The following is a 17,505-nucleotide window of genomic DNA, read 5'->3' on the forward strand; positions in this document are numbered from 1 at the left end:
TCCACATTTATAAGCATGCGTGTAGAGTATTTGGATGCTATTAATTTACACACGATAAGCCACTTCGTTGAGCGATCATTTGTGGCCAGGTCGCTACTGAAAAAGAACTATACAGCTCAGTGGGCCAAGTCTTCGGAGGTGGTGGGGGTGATGCTGCTGTGTGTAGTCCCAATTGAGTGATTGGCAGTGTAATTGTTCAGGATTGGGATGTTGTGGCCAATACCAGTGTATTTAGCGGTGCAAGAAAACGGCAGAACCTGGAGGAAACCCATAAAGAACAGAGGGAGAACGTACAAACTCCACGTGCATAGGCTCCTTGAAAAACACACTCGTAAAATTGGAATTGACCAAACGTATTAATGCAGGAACCTCCTGAACAAGCGTCTTGAGCCTCAGTGAGGCTTTCCAGGATGAACAAATGCCACCATCATTATCGTCGTCAATATGATGAGCAATATTCCTCAGGAGTGAATCGCACGACATTCTGCTGGACACCCTCATCACCACGACATGGCCATTAGCGGTGGGGAAGGGGGGTGTGCTCGTCTGTGCTCCTGGGAGGCAGGAGTTGGTGGATCCGTCGGAGATTCATGAAACTCTCAAACCCCGGCGGAGAGATCTCCCTCGCTTAACCTAATAGACCGTTGGTGCCAATGCTGTTAGGGAGAACATTAAAGAGTCAACATCGCAGTGTGGCCAGCACCATACCTGGCGGCCACTGTTGTCTTCACAAGTACCGATATTTACGCACAACAGCGGGTACTCATTGAGGCCGAGTTGACCAAGAGGAGGCTGTGCTGTGACCTCAAGCTGTGCTGTGGCCAGGGGATGGCAGTCACAGCTGTTAGGATCGTGAGCCCATCTGTGCAGAGCCTTGAGTGTGGGCGGTGAGGGGGGGACGTTGGGGTTTCGCCAGGTTATCCGGTTTCCTCCCACAAGCCAAACGCTCATGAACGTAACTGGCCGAACATCCCAATGCGAGGCAGGGTCCTCTTGCTCGGGAGCCTTGGGAGTCGGCGTGTGACGATTCCACAACCATTAAAATGACCACGCGCGCTTTAAAAACCGGCAGCAAACATCACCGGCGCTGGATCGAATATCTGAGCCTCACGGCACGAGTCACTCAGCCTCACCACTCTGGGTACAAGAGCACGGCACGCGCCTGCCTGCCTGCCTGCGTGCTTCAGATCCACTTAGACAGCGGAACAAACACCTGCGGCACGTCAAACGCCATGTCATCCAAACGCAGGCACCATGACGGGCAGATGGGGGGACGGAGGAGGCGGAGAGGGGGGTGAGGAGGAGGATGAGGAGGGGAGATAGCAGCAGGGGGTGAATGGAGACACAAGCAGTAGAGGGGGAAAGAGGAGGATTGGGAGAGGGAGACACGAGGAGGAGTGGAGGGGCCGGAAGGAACACAATGGCACAGAGAATTAGAGCCTTGGACAGTCACAGAGACAGTTTGTGTCAGCTGGCAGTGACGGTGCAGTCCAGGCAGGCGAAGGAGGCTGTGTCATCGTAAGCTCGACGAGGCTCTCCGCTGCGTCATCAAACATAACCCCAAGCAGGGGAGGCGCTGCCGCCCAAAACAAACAACCACGTGGATGAGCAAGAGGGGTGGTGGAGCGGGGTGGGTGGGGGTCAATGAGGAATATCACAAAGCTCCCAATTCCTCACGGGACCCGCGACTTAACATCTCTCGCGGTTTACCATTCACTTCCGCCCCCAAACAAACACAAAAGGGGGTCGTGGGAACACGCTGCACACACGCCCCAGATGATCGCCAAACACGTGGCAAGCGACGTTGGCGAAGCGCGAATTACCGCGATTCGGCGCGCTCTGCCACTCCACGTGCGACGTGCCTTAACAATCATCAGACGCGTGCAGCGTGTAAAACGACTCGAGTTGTATTGGGGAAGCGGCTACGTTGGTAAGCTCGGAACGATGGCAGCTTGGGCGGCCGGTGGCTGCAGCAGGATGAATGGGGCGGGGGGGGAGATGTTAACTACCTCTCCGTATCCTCCGGTTCTCCCCTCCGCATTTAGAAACGTGCGTTTGGAGTATTCGGCTGCTATAAATTTCCACACGATGAGCCACTTCGTTGAACTATCATCACTTGTGGCCAGGTTGCATCTGAAACATAGCTATAGAGCTCAGGTCGGGCCTCACCTGGTCAAATAAAAACAATAATTTAAGGTTTCGTTTAGAATGGGCCGAGTGGTGATCGTTATCGGCGACGTCCGTCGTTCGACTTTGAACACGTCCTGGCGAGCGAGCGAGCACACGATGCCAATAGCCAGGCCACCGCGTACGCCTTGGCCCCCATACGAGCACCTCGACAACAACAACAACAATGATCACGGTGTATTCTACACATCCCGTCAAACCACACGCGCCTTGTGGGCAAGGGCATCATCTGAGCAACTTTGGCTCAGCGCAAGCAAAATAATATAATACGGCGCATCGATTTTTTTTGTGCTTAGCATTGCAAAGTTGCAGGCGCAAATTCAACCAAACTCGGCAACCACCGAGAAGTGTCCTGCGAATATCGATATCAGGCTCGGAATTAATTCCAATCAGGGTGCGCACACCCAAGTGAACTGATTAACAGTTCATATACAACCATGCGACGCATCTCATGTTCCCCGGCGAGCCACCTAGCCAGTGTGTGTGTGTGTGTGCAGGCGTGTGAGCGTTCGAAGGTGTGTGTGTGTGTGTGTGGGGGGAGTAGAGGTGTCGCGGTTAGTGCGCTGCACTACGAACCTGGCGACCCGGGTTCGATTCCCACTCACGGTCAACACCAATGACGATTATCTGAACCGCTCCTGGGCCTCCCCTAGGTCGACTCGGCCTCAAATGAGTACCTGGTGCAATGTGTAAACATCGCCATGAGGGAGGCAAAGGCGGCCGGGCGTGGTGCTGGCCACCCACCCCCTCGTGTGCCGCGCCAGCCTTCATAGGTGCTCCTTGCTCACAGCACTTTCCCCAAACGTTTGTTGAGGCTATACGTGGGAACACTGTCTTTGTGTGTGCGAGCGAGCCGAGAGTCGTGACCGTAGGAAATTGTGACGAAATAATTCGACGCGGCGCCTTTATTTATTAATTTAGTCGACGAAAACCGTGAGTGGGCGAAGCCACCGAGCGTGACGATGGCTGCTCTGCTGGCATGCTGCCCGCAAAGAGGTCAAAAGGTGACCGGGACCGTGCCACACGAGGTTGGCTTGGATGAAGACGCACAGAGATACGTCACCACAGAGATACGTCACCATACCGTTACCAGAGGCCGCATTGCGCCGAGCAAGACACAACAATGGTAGTTACCCATCATATGAATAATTTAACTTATGTATCCAGGAGAGCCACGCCGAGATGCAGGATTCCTGCTTCAGGAGGGTCGTGGTCACATTCGTTTAGTTGTTGTTACTTCAGGATGTTTACAGCCAATTAATAAGACTACACGTGGGAGGAAACCGGAGACACAGCGGAGAAAACCCACGCGCGTCGTGCGAGGGGGCGACGCTCTATCCCCGTACGGATGGAAACAGATGGAGATGAGTTCACTTGCTGTACCGCCATCTCCTGGCGTGCCACGGTATGTGGCACCTGCTGGGCGCCCACGGGCATGGAGTTCCACAGCACTTGTGTGCGGTGAGTCACCAACCCTCTCGCCGCTGCCTCCACAGTACTGGATTACAGGCCAAGTGCGATACCTCCACCACCCGACTATATATACATACATACACTGTGTATGTATACATACACACGGGTGTGTGTACAGGGGCGGAGCCACAGGGGGGGCTGGGAAGGTCGGTAATTGGGATAACCGGATATCCGGCTACCACCTTGTGCTGCCCTGCAGGCTGCTTGAGCGGCAGCCTTTCGAACTTATTAGCCACATCAGCGGCTCCGACCTATTATAAACTCCGCGTTCAAATCCAATAAAATTTGTTTTATACATTGTGTCGCCCATTGGAAAACATAACACACTGGACATCTCAGAATATTGAAGTCAGCCCCCCCCAAAGTCAGAATCCTGGCACCGCCCCTGTGTGTATATATGAATTCACTGATTGACGTGATAATAATATTGGAGCGTGGTGGAGGTAGCGGGGAAATTGCGGCTAATGAATATTCTGGATAATTGAACAGTGGTGAGGGCATGCGTGTGTAGGTGCGCGTGTGTAGGTGCGCGTGTGTAGGCGCGTGTACGGGCGTGGTGCTGGCCACCCACCCCCTCGTGTGCCGTGCCGGCCTTCATAGGGTCCTCGCTAACAGCACTTGCCCCTACAGTCTGTTAAGACTACACGGGGGATCTTTGTGTGTGTCTACGCGTGTGTGTGTGTGTGCGAAGATGGGAAGGTGTTCAGGTTGATGAAGTTCAAATTGATTTTGTTTGACCGGTTGATAACTCGGAGCCCAAGGTAGGAGTCTCATTTGCAAGAGTAACCTGGGTCACCCAAATTAAGGAAAGCTAAATAAATAATATAAAGTACAGACAGTCATTTCATTTAGTAGTATGGAAGCGAGGGGTGAACGAGTGAGCAAAGTATGAGTGTGTGTGTGTATGCGAGTATGAGTGTGCGTGGAAGTGAGTATGTGTATGTGAGCAAGCATATGTGTATGTATGTATGGGAACAAGTGTGTATGTGAACGAGTGTGTATGCGAGAGAGTGTGTTTGTGTAAATGAGTGTGTGTATGTGAGCGGGTGTGTATGTGACCGAGTGTGTATGTAAGCGAGTGTGTGTATGTGAGAGAGTGTGTATGTGAACGAGTGAATATGTGAGCGAGTCTGTATGTATGTGAGTCAGTGTGTATGTATGTGAGCGAGTATGTATGAATGTGAGCGAGTGTGTATGTAAGCGAGTATGTGTGTATGTATGTGAGCAAGTATGTGTGTGTATGTGAGCGTGTGTGTATGTGAGAGAGTGTGTATGTGAACGAGTGTATCTGTGAGCGAGTCTGTATGTATGTATGTCAGTGTATGTATGTGAGCGTGTGTGTATGTGAGCAAGTGTGTGTGTATGTATGTGAGCAAGTATGTGTGTGTATGTGAGCGTGTGTGTATGTGAGCGAGTGTATATGTGAATGAGGGGCTGTGTGACCTTGCTCCACTGTACCTCACTCACCAGGCCTTGTACCTGCTGGGTTTTTCAACAGAGCGAGAAGGTCCCTCTCTCTCTCTCCCACACACACACGCGGCGTGCACTCACGCACGTCTGGAGCAGCAGCGTTCGGCACGAGAGCGGTCTCCTTAGTCAACACGCCCCAGAGCCGCTTGGCCACCCGACTTGCCGCATTACAACAAACAGCCACATCCCTTCCACAGCAGCAGCAGCCAGCAGCCGCCTCGAGTGCCGATCCCTGTGGGGCCTCTCCGCCTCGCCCTGGCTACAGCCCTAGCGACGCGACCAGAGCGGCAGGCGGGCGGGCGGGGGAGAGAAGGTCAGGCACGTGAGAGATGATGATGGTGGTGGTGCGCCGCGAACACGGGGAAACGCCCGCTTGCAATTTTAGCGGATGATTTAAACGGCAAGTTAATCATTATCAAGACCGTGGGTGAGCTTTGCGCCGGAACAACATGAAACTTGAAAACTTGAGCAAGCGTGAGTGTGTAACGCCGACTCCACGCAGTGGAAACATTGTGTTGTGAGATCGCCGCACCTCCGATGAGCAAGCGCGGTTGGCCACGTGTGGTGCGAAAGAAAGTTCAACGTACACACGCACTACACATGTGTGCACACGTGCACGCGCGATCCCAACAGAGACACCCCACCGCTCGTGGTGGCTGCTGGCTGGACGGTGACGGCGACGTCGCTGCGAGGGACACGGGTGTGGATAATCCCTCTCACCTCCTCTCTCGCCTGTGCTCAGTGGCACCGCTACCGAGCCCCCCGTGGCTCAAGTCAAGCACCCACACCCACGCGTCCCAGCGGCCGCATTGGTCAGCAGGGGGCTCTATCCGAGTGACCCCCACCACCACCGCCGCGTCTCCAGTTCCATCTCCCCTCCCTCGCTCACTCGCCACTGCCAGCGCTTGGGCGTAACTGTCAACAAGTGTGGCAATGGGTGCCCATAGTTTATATGCAAGGGCCATTGCCCGAAACGTCGCCTATCATATTCTTTTTCCTTGCGAGGCAGTAACAGCCTAGGTGACTGTGTCCCTTATGTAACGAGTGTGGGGGGGGTGAAGTTAAATGCAACAGGAAACACACCGCCTGCTATTGCTGCTGCTGCTGCAGTATCGCTGATTCACGTTTATTGTACCCGCTACACGCACGGCCAGTCGGAAGGGAGCGATAAGCGCGCTTCCCACCTCGCAGCTGTTTCTCTGAAACTACAAACCACACAACGCTCCCTCCCCAGATCCCTTTTGATACGAGCCGTCCCTTTCGATAAAGTACAAGTCACAGACTTGTGTGTTGTATACGTGTCATTACGCGTTTGCCAGGCGTGTGACAATTAACGCCCTGGACACCACTGCAAAGCAGATGCTCGATCCCAAGAGATTTCCATGCAGAATATTTGAATAATTCCAAAACAAACACCGACTTCAAAATACACCCACATAATAACTGCAACAGGCTGAGAATGCGTGGTCACCACATCTACGCCTCTGTATAAGGAACGAAACAGTTAGACTTCGTCACAAATCTGTCTGTTGCCTGATGAAGCTAGTTGTAATTACTGGCGAAACGTCGTACTCGGATTGTAAATGTTGTGGCTTGGCTCTCCAACACACCGGTGTGCTGTACTAGTGACGAATTGGCCACGTTCTGTTTACGCGACAACCCTTACTGGTTGGCTGTGTCGGGTGGTGGCGGGTTTTAACGACACATTTACATATTTACGGGATTCCAATCCAAAAAAACCTCTATTAAGGCTGAGAATCTTCTTTGGTTCTTTCGGTAAAGTCACGTAGAATGAGAATAAAATAATAAAATAAAACAATAAAATTCTCACGACGTTTCGGCCATATAACGACTTATTGTTGGTAGCTCAGCTGATTGGAGAATATATAGAGTTTATTGATAACATTGAGGTAGTTTATATTTTAGTTTTTTATCTGTTTACTATATGGTATTCATTATATAGTGTAGTGTATACCCAGTTGCTGTTAATAGCTCTGCTTATTGAAGAATATATTGAGTACACTTATTATATTGATGTAATTTAGACTTAGGTTTTTTTCACATCGGTTTACTGTATGATAGTTGAGTTGTTGCAGCCCCTTTGACGTCCATGCACTAGGTGCCTCTGTGGATGTGTAGGCTTTGACTTTAACATAGCTATATGCTTAGCTCTTTCGGTAAAGTCACGTTGAAGGGAAACAATAAAATAATAAAATAAATATAAAACAATAAAAAATTCTCACGACGTTTCGACCATAACACAAACGGTCGTCATCAGGTGTGTCGGTTTGCATAAATGTATATATTTTAAAACGGCGCATTTATTTATTTATTTATAAAAACGTCAGCGTCACGCGCAGCGATTTGGCAGTTTATTTAGAAGGACGAGTCCATCTATGTTCTGAAAAGAGGAGGGGGGAGACGAAACATTAATGTATGCTGTCTGAAAGCCACTGTAAGCGTGAACAATCAATTAAGACCTGAAATGGTTAATCAAATCTTTCCAATGATTGCTAAGCCAGAATCCATCTTCTCGGTTGAAATTGTCTCTGTGCTTGTATATGTGGATAGCCTCATGAACGAATCTCTCATGGTAGCCAGATGGCTTACAAAGAACCTCTGTCTTGGAAAAGTCAATGTCATGTGAGCCTACTGAATTATAACAATGATCTGCCACGGCCGAGGTGTTGGTCCTACCGTGTTTAAGGCCTGCTTTGTGTTCACGAATGCGGTCCGAGACATGGCGTTTGGTTTCTCCAATGTAACTACTACCACAGAGGCAACTTAGTTTGTAGACACCAGGGTACTGTATGTCCGGAATCACATCTTTTACAGACGGAACCTAATCACGGATTTTAGGTAATGTGTTGAAACGGACCTGGATCTTGTGTTTATTCAAGATTTTGGAGATCTTTTTTGTGATCCGCGCAATGTAGGGTAAAGTGATGGTTTTGAAAGGCTCCTCAAGAGGGCCCTTCTTCATGGTTTGAGTGATAGCTTTGCGGATTGTATAGTCGGAGTTACCATTAGCCTTAAGAGCTTGGTGTACGTGCTTGAGTTCACTGCCTATGTGTTCCTGGTCGGATATGCATTGGGCTCTATGGTACAGAATATATTGCAATGTTTCAATAAAAATGCAAACCGTCGGGTTTAAACGTAACGATCGTCCCAGAATCTGTTTCTCCGTGTAAAACAAGAATGCTGAAGAACAACACGTCACCCCATTCGCATAGCAGCCGACAGAGCGCCACGGTCGCGAGATGTTAACTACCTCGCCTGGTATACAGGAGGTTGTGGGTTCGAGACGGACCCTGACCCCTGTTCATTTGGAGTTTGCATGTTCTCCCCGCAGTTGCATGCATTTTTTCTTCTCCACATTTAGAATCAACATGCGTTTAGAGGATTTCGCTGCTATACATTTCCACGCGATAAGCCACTTCATTGAGATTTCATTTGTGGCCAGGTCGCTTCTCTTAAAGGGCCTTACCTGGTAAGAAAAAAAATAGTTTAATTAAAAAAATAAATTTAGTTCAGTTTTACAGCAGCATTTGTCTATGCCGGCAACACTCCCGCACCAGTTTCATCTGTGGAGTCATTAACGCAGCAACAGAGCTGCGTTAAACGAGCGCTGCTGGGGCTCCTCGCGGTTGTTACCACGCCCCCCCCCCCTCCCCGTCGCTTACGCACAGCTTAATGAATACTGCCGTCAACTTGAGTTTTTAAATTATTCCTCTAGACCAGTGAGAGGAACAAAAGGCCACTTCAAAAAAATCACGCCTGTTTGTCCAAGGACCTTCACCCCCCCCCACTACCAACCCCCTTCACCCCCCCACCCTACCGTCTCACGTTTCATTTTTAATGGGTACAATTCATTTTCACACTCAGCTCAAGTTTCCTTTCCTCTACATTCGTCTCTGAAAATCACCACCACGGCAACCCCAATTTAACAAAATTGTGGATTCACGCAGCGTCTAAATGTAACCGCATTTCAAGACTCGGCACAGAAACAGTGGGATGTCGCGATCACAGGGAAACAAGGGGGCATATATATAATTTGTTTCTGATTTTTATATGTACTATAATAATAGATTAATACTCAGGAGGAGGAAGTTCAGTCATAGGCAGAGGAGAAACAGAAGTCCCTGAATGTGGATTTGAGCAACGGGCAGGGGGTTGACGTCAAGGCTGTCTGGCGGTGGGAAGGAGTCCCTGATTCGGGTAGCAATAGAGGGAAAGGAGCAACACCCCGACTGAGCGAAGGTCGACTGGGAGCCTAGAACGCCTTGGGTGCTGGAGCGGACACCGCGTGGAGGAGGAGAAGTAGCGTGGGGATGAGAGGGGGGAGGTAGGGAGTGCATGAGGTGGAGTGGCGTGAGATGAGAGGTAGGGAACGGTTGTTGTCTTACCCCGTACATCCGATCAGCACGATTGGCTACGTACGGTGCGAAAGTAGTTCAACATACATAGAGGAGAGTGCATGGAATAGTGTTTTGGAGAGAGTGCGTGGAGGGGAGTATAGTGATGGTCGGGGGGAGCGGAAGGGGAGTGCGTGGTGAGATGAGGGAGGAAGGAAAGTGCGTGGAATGGAGGCGTCATGATATGAGGGAGTGAGATGAGAGGGAGCGTTCGCCGATCTAGTCGTGGGGTGGTATTCAAGGGAGGTATCGGCGAATGGGTGCCGACGCGGCTATCTCGTTTGTAGCTGCGGGTGAGTAGTCTGGTAGTGACATTGGTGAACCATTGGCGTGCCAAAGGACGGCTACAGTTCCACGCGCTCATGCTAACTTCACAGCTGTTTGCCAATGTTTTAGTGGCAGTTAATGGGCGAGGCGACTTGATCCGAATGCGCGCGTGCGTTCGCGAGCAAGCAGAGGGTGCAGAGGTGTGGTGCCTCCAAGGTGATCAGAGGGCACAACAAGAAAGCCAATCTTGATTTGAAGCTTTCGTGACTGCAGGAATCCAAACTCTTTTGGTTCTTTCGGTGGGAAAGCCGCTTTCCCACCCGATGATGGACGCTTGTGTTGCGCCAGAAACGTCGTGATTTATTTTATTTGATACCTACGTGACTTTACCGAAAGAACCAAAGAGTATGTCCTGTACAGTAATAGTTTTGAATAAATCGTGCAGACTTGTTATTCAAACGGTCTGCGGCGCTCCCAAGTGCGTCTGTGCGCGGCTTTTCATGAAGAGTCCACTGAGCAGAGACTTTGATCGTTTCAGAGTTGGTGTTGCCCCGTGGACGAGTTGAGTGCATTAATAAAGAATTAAAGCTTTCGTGTCTGCATAAATTACTCAAGTACAAGTCAGAAATACATATACAGAGACACCAAGAGGCAAGGACGGACAGAGAAGCAAGGAAGGTGGGGGGAGGGGCCCTCCCCCCACCTTCACTTCTTATTTAAGGCTTCTGTTCATCCAACTATTTTTTCCTTGCTTCTCTTTCCATCCTTGCCTTTTGGTGTCTCTGTATATGTATTTCTGACTTGTACCTCGTATTTGTTGCTGGTATGTCCAATCCAGAGGTTGAACACGAAATTTAGCACTCTTCTGAAAGTCGTGGTCCGCCAGGTAAGTGTCTAACTGTGTTGTTGACCTGACTGGTTGTGCATCACGTTAATTTTTTCTTAGGTTTGTTGAATTCTCGTCTCTCATCTTCTTGTTGTATTTACCTCCGTGATTTGTTTTTTTTTGTACACCTGATGAGGATCGCTTGTGTTGCGGTCGAAACGTCACGTCGTGATTGGTTTGTTTTAATATTATTTTATGGTATTCCTACATACGTGACTTTACCGAAAAAAACAACAATGAGTTGAGTGCAGTTGACAAGTGCATTTTTCTCTCTCACAGGAATAGTTTTCATTGTGATACAAGCATGACGCTTGCTTGAGTTGTTCACGATGGCTTGTCTTCTCGTAAAAACAACTTTAGCCACCTCAATATCACTGGTGCTCATCTTGTATTTTTACGTGGCTCAAGTTTTTGTTCTCTTAGTAACCCTAGGAGACAATGCGTTCCAAATGCATGGTGCTTGTTTGTACAGTCTGTTCTCCCATAACGCGGTAGTAGTTACATTCCTAAAGGACACCGCGTTACGGAGAAAAAAAAAATATATAATATAGGGTGAAGCACAGTCACCATACCACGTGAGATGCGTATGCAAGCTGAAAAAGGACCGAGGCGCGTGGGTAGCATCTAGAAGCATCCAGCAGCATTCCACTGCCTTGTGTAATGCTACGCCGAGGCAGCCGTACAACCGCTTATTCCTACTTGCGCGTTGTCGTTCTGTTCACTCAATCGCGTTATATACAATTCGCATCCGCGTTTTATATATATAAAAAAAGTGTTTTCCCTAATACATTAAATCGCGTTATTTCCAATTAACGTAATGAAAATGCGCAGCGTTATAGGAGGACAGACTCTATCCCCGCTTGAATGAGAATTATTCACGTTATCTGCTCCACGAGCAGCAAAAGCCGCAATGCATCTCCCCTTTACCGTACAGATGTTATCTCCCAGGCAGATATCGTTACCTTTGAAATAAGCACCCAGTGTGTGTTTCTTATCACGCAGCCCATGACCGGTTCAGACATCACTCACCACCGGCGAGATCCGTGGCCGAGAATTGAACTCAGGCAGCCCGGTTCAGAGCGCTGCGGAGAAGCACTCATCCAGCAGTGGAATGCCATCTGTGTACATATACCCCAAACTTGTTGCCATGAAGACAAACGAAATGGTAAAAAAAGAAAAATCTAAAATGTTAAATTTCGATTTAAAGCTTTCGTGACTGCAAGGATTCATCTTCTTTGGTTCTTTCGGTAAAGTCACGTGAGAATATTATTGTGTTATTTTATTTTATCAATTTATTATTTTATTCTCATTCTACGTGACTTTACCGAAAGAACCAAAGCAGATCTAAAATGTTATTGATTATTGAATACGACTGGAACAGCGACAATTCATCATACCACGGGAAGGACGGGCAAACAAGACTTTACGACACCAGCTGTAGGCTGAGAGCCTATTGCCAGTCTGCTCAAACTATTCTAAAACAAGCTAATATTTACCCCGATACAGCTTTTACAATCTCACACACACACACACGGCTACGCATAACAACCCTCTGCTAAGAGCTCTCTCGGTCGGTTTGTTTAAAAGGCCCCGCCTGGAATGTTCCAACCGTCACGTGCGCCCGGTTCGGCGAGCGCCGACGGTGCGTGAATGAGCGACGTGGGCAGTGGGGGGGGGCAGCAAAGTCCCCCCTCCCTCTACCACCCCCCCACCAATTCCCCTCCCCCCCCCCCGCATAGACCACGGCATGGAGAGGCCCTTAGCATTTTAACGCTTACACTGAAAACAAAAAAATGATGTGAAAGAAAACAATTGTGAATAATCATAAAACTAAATATTATATTTTGATTTAAAGCTTTCGTGACTGCAGTAATTCATATTCTTAGCTCTTTCGGTAAAGTCACGTTGAAGGGAAACAAGAAAATCATAAAATATATATAAATCAATAAAAATTCTCACGACGTTTCGACCATAACACAAACGGTCATCATCAGGTGTGAAAACCAACGGCAAGAAACATTTGAAATAAGTGGCGGTTTGCATTTATTTATTTTTAAACGGTGTTTTTATTTATTTAAAAAAAATGTTAGCACCACGGGCAGCGATTTGGCAGTTTGTTTAGAAGGACGAGTCCATTTTCATGGAGAAATTTGAGACTGACGCCATCCAGACTGCCACTCTACGCCCAACCTTATGGAAGAGGTACGTGGATGACACTTTTGTCATCTGGCCACATGGCCGGCCTGCTCTAGACCAATTCTTCGACCACATCAATTCCATACACCCAGCCATCAGATTTACCAGGGAAGTCGAAAAAGATGGCAAGCTACCTTTTTTGGATGTCCTAATAAAAAAGAGACCTGATGGTTCAATGAGCCACTCTGTCTACAGGAAAGCTACCCATACGGATGCTTATCTGAAACCGGAATCCCACCACCATCCATCACAGAAGAATTATCTCATCAAGACTCTGTACCATAGAGCCCAATGCATATCCGACCAGGAACACATAGGCAGTGAACTCAAGCACGTACACCAAGCTTCTTAAGGCTAATGGTTACTCCGACTATACAATCCGCAAAGCTATCACTCAAACCATGAAGAAGGACCCTCTTGAGGAACCTTTCCAAACCATCACTTTACCCTACATTGCGGGGATCACAAAAAAGATCTCCAAAATCTTGAATAAACACAAGATCCAGGTCCGTTTCAACACATTACATAAAATCCGTGATCTGGTTCCGTCTGTAAAAGATGTGATTCCGGACATACAGTACCCTGGTGTCTACAAACTAAGTTGCCTCTGTGGTAGTAGTTACATTGGAGAAACCAAACGCCATGTCTCGGACCGCATTCGTGAACACAAAGCAGACCTTAAACACGGTAGGACCAACACCTCGGCCGTGGCAGATCATTGTTATAATTCAGTAGGCTCACATGACATTGACTTCTCCAAGACAGAGGTTCTTTGTAAGCCATCTGGCGACCATGAAAGATTCGTTCATGAGGCTGTCCACATATACAAGCACAGAGACAATTTCAACCGAGAAGATGGATTCTGGTTTAGCAATCATTGGAAGGATTTGATAAACAATTTCAGGTCTTAATTGATTGTTCACGCTTACGGTGGCTTTCAGACACAATACATTAATTTTTCGTCTCCCCCCTCCTCTTTTCAGAACATAGATGGACTCGTCCTTCTAAACAAACTGCCAAATCGCTGCCCGTGGCGCTAACGTTTTTTTTAAATAAATACAAACACCGTTAAAATAAATAAATGCAAACCGCTACTTCTTTCAAATGTTTCTTGCCGTTGGGTTTTCACACCTGATGATGACCGTTTGTGTTATGGTCGAAACGTCGTGAGAATGTTTGTTTTATATATAGTATTATTTTATTGTTTCCCTTCAACGTGACTTTACCGAAAGAGCTAAGAATACTAAATATTATGTTATGGCGTTTAATGCGACTGGCGAGTGGCTGCTAAACTCTTTGTGAACGTAAATTAATGGCAGTGTGGATCAATACAAATCTAATTAGTTTCATCTGTAAGAGAACACGGAGCCTTGTGAGTGATAAAGGCAACCTTGGAATTTGACTCGAGTCAAGTGAAACCAGACACGGTCCCGCATCTACATATATGCTGACGAATGTGTGTCACTGGATGCGTCCTTACACGCGGCAAGTTACAGCTCCAGGGACTGTGCATGCGAAATAGTTTATTTCGAAATTATTCATAACCGGATTCTTCTGCACGCGAGTAGAATAATTTACATCACCGATTCTTCTAAATATATTCATTGGTTTCTGACGGAACGGTGGTGCAGTGGTTAGCGCACTGCGTCGTAAACCTGGCCGTACCCGAGTTCGATTCCCGGCCACGGCTAACATCATCGGTGGCGAGTGACATCTTCACTTGGTCAGTGCGTCTCTCCACTTCACCAACCCGCAGCGACCAGCGTGGTGAAGTATGGAAAGAGAATTGCCCCCCATGGTGTGGACCCTTTACCCCCACCCTGTGGGCTCCCGAGTAGGGTTGAACGATTTGGGGAAAATATCTCATTGCGATTTGATGTTCGATTTCATTTTTTTAAGTCAAGCTTCAGGTCAATATTCCCTGTGTAATAGAGTTAAAACATGTGATGGAGCATTACCACATGACACCATCAAAATATGAACTGCTCTATATATTCTAATGCAAGGATGAGAATTTAAAAGATATGAATTGCTTCCATCATGTAGTTATGAAAAAATAGAAATAGAACAATCAAACATAGAACAATTGTTAAGCTAAATAAAGTTGTAACATAAAAAAATAAAACAATTCCAAAAAGTAACAGGACTTTTCAAATCGCAGCCTTTGCGATTTGCTAATCACATTGTTTCAAATTGAGATTTTGATTTGAAATCGATTAATCGTTCAGCGCTACTCACCCAACCCCGTTCAATCCCAGGCGGAGGAATTCTTCCTAAGGCCATGTCTACAAAGTAAACGTGTGCCTATCGACGGTTTCTGTGAAGCAAGTCCCGCGGGCCGCTGGCGGCTCTTGGTGGCCTAGAGTGTGGGCCCCTGATGTGTGGATCCAGACAATACACAACATGTGACCCCTCCCCCCCCCATCATCATCGTGCTGCTGTCAAACTCCAATGCTTTCAAATGTGTGGCTGCCCACACACTGATGATGTCTTATCGGCAAAAGTGAGCCGCCCCCCCCCCCCCACCTCTGAAAATTTGCGAAGAACGCTGCTGTTAAGCGTCTTTAATTGTATAATTCAATATGGACCCATATTGAATTAGTTAATTCAACTAGCAAAGGGCTGCAAGTTTTTTTTTTCTCAAAATTTCGGAGAAAATGTTTCCACGGTAAAAACGCCCGGCACGCACTCTCGCACACCAACCCCAATCCAACCCGCACACCAAGAACACAATCCGATGGCAGTTCTAACACCATGCCTCTGCGAATACAACGTTTCAAACTTTAGACTCGCTCCGAGCGACGCTCACGCAATCGTACCTGTTCAGGAAACCTCAGCGAGGCTCCCCACCCACTCTCCGCGCGCTTTGATCCACGTTTCTCGGGAGACTCACGCCGCAACGCAGCTGTTGAACCCAAAAACTCTATGGCGAATAAACTCGGTACAAAGCAACGGGCGTTCGGGTGGATTAACTGCTCCCTACCCTCCCCCCCTACGATGAGAACGGAGAATAAGCAGGGCAGGCGCTGTCGGTAAGCCCCTGCATGTTTGTGTGTAATCTATGCGCGTGTGTGTGTATCCGCAATCTATGTGTTTGCGTAATCCGCGTGTGCGATTGGGGAAGCGGAATTTTGGATATGCGCGATGAGCAACGTGCACGTACGGAGACCATGCAGACCGGTAGAACCAGTCGGACGAGATGTCCACGGCTGATCACGGCGAGGTGGGCACACAGAGACGTGCAACGGAAGAAGGCGTCGTCACAGCGAAATCCACAAAGGCACACACGCGCGTGGCTGGCCCGGCACCCCAGCTAACCCTGATCGCAAACAAGATGCTGGGTCCTCAACAATTCCGCCGCCCTCACCACACATTTAAAAATGTGCACCGACGTGTGATGGGACATTTTGAGAGAGCATTGTCGCGTGAACGGCCCTGTCCTTTGCAACTCCCCACCGCCACCCACTCGCGTGGCATGGCCTCGAGGGTCGAGCGTGCGCCGCGTGCTGTTGCAGAGGTGAACGGCGCGACTCCAGCGGCAGCCCGGATTCACACTGCGCCCCGTCTGCTTCGCAACGAAGGTTAAAGACTCCGTGGCGTTGTGCGCAAGAGAAAGCAACCGCGTGTCGTTTGCCCCGGCACAGAGTTGCCACATTTGACAACTTTGCCCGCAAATTGGTCAATTGGGAACACGCATAGCAATCACCTGCGATTGGCACGGCTGGCTACGTACGGTGCGAAAGAAGTTCAACGTACATGCGCAATGAGACTCTTCTGCATCAACACGCATAATTAGAATAAACAATATAACGTAATGATCTTCGGGGTCCGTACATGTACAGCCCTTTTGTCAATCCGCTGCTGGATAAACACACCCCCATGACGCAGCGCGAGTCGTGGGGTTTATTTGACCATACTTCACCACGCTGGTGAGTGCGGGGAGTATAGTTCGGAGGGCATAGAATACAGTACAACAATGGATGGTGCGGCCTCGTTATCCCGCAAGCCCTGTAACGGCCACCCATGCAAGCACGAACCAGGCAAGGACACGCTTAGCTTCCGAGATCGAGACATCGCCTCTGGCCAATCCGCGTGCACTTTAACATATTGCAAGACAAGTCTTTACCAACATTTATCAGCCATCTCATTATCAAGCCACAGTTACCCGTATTCAACGCATTACAAGGCAGCAAACGTTGTCTCCCTGTATTTTAAAGCAAACGTTCTGGGGGGGGGGGGGGGGATTATTGCGTTAATTTTGTCGAGCGGCCGCCTCAATTAAAACTTCACGAAGCATCGACCGGAACGCGCCACGTGACCATTGCAGTGAAATCTTGATTTGAAGCTTTCGTGCAGGAATCCACGCTCTTTGGTTCTTTCGGCAAAGTCACGCGGGTATAATATAAAATAAATCACGACGTTTCGGGCGCAACACAAGCGTACGTCATCAGGTAGGAAAGCAGCTTTTTTTGTATTGTATACCTACGTGACCATTGCAGTGGAATGTTCAGCGTCCCCGTGACGTAATCGCAAGAGCATGTGCCATTGTGTTCCCGGCGTCACGGTCCAAGGAGCGCGTAGGCAAAATTGAAAGATAAAAATTCACCGCAG

At 48.5% G+C, this 17,505-nt stretch overlaps 1 protein-coding gene across 4 annotated transcripts in view; it reads right to left on the minus strand.

Moving 5' to 3' along the window:
- LOC116940705 (rho guanine nucleotide exchange factor 37-like) overlaps window positions 1–16,305 on the minus strand; it is a 36,872-nt gene extending 20,567 nt beyond the window's left edge. Inside the window, exons 1-2 of one of the 4 annotated variants that reach the window (XM_076065812.1) lie at window positions 15,714–16,305; window positions 5,128–5,397 (exon numbers count right to left, since the gene is read on the minus strand). Coding sequence is in view for 1 of the 4 variants with exons in the window: in XM_076065811.1 (XP_075921926.1) it covers window positions 5,851–6,095 (245 nt within the window). In the remaining 3 variants the exon portion in view is untranslated. Of the gene's footprint in view, window positions 1–5,118; window positions 5,398–5,850; window positions 6,297–15,713 lie in introns of those variants that run through there. The other 3 variants (XM_076065815.1, XM_076065814.1, XM_076065811.1) reach the window with 3 other exon arrangements.
- Between the last annotated feature and the right edge of the window lie 1,200 nt (window positions 16,306–17,505).

Source organism: Petromyzon marinus, chromosome 9, assembly GCF_048934315.1.
Source record: "Petromyzon marinus isolate PM22_M1 ecotype Great Lakes invasive population chromosome 9, UKy_Petmar_22M1.pri1.0, whole genome shotgun sequence".
NCBI classification, from domain to species: Eukaryota; Metazoa; Chordata; class Hyperoartia; order Petromyzontiformes; family Petromyzontidae; genus Petromyzon; species Petromyzon marinus.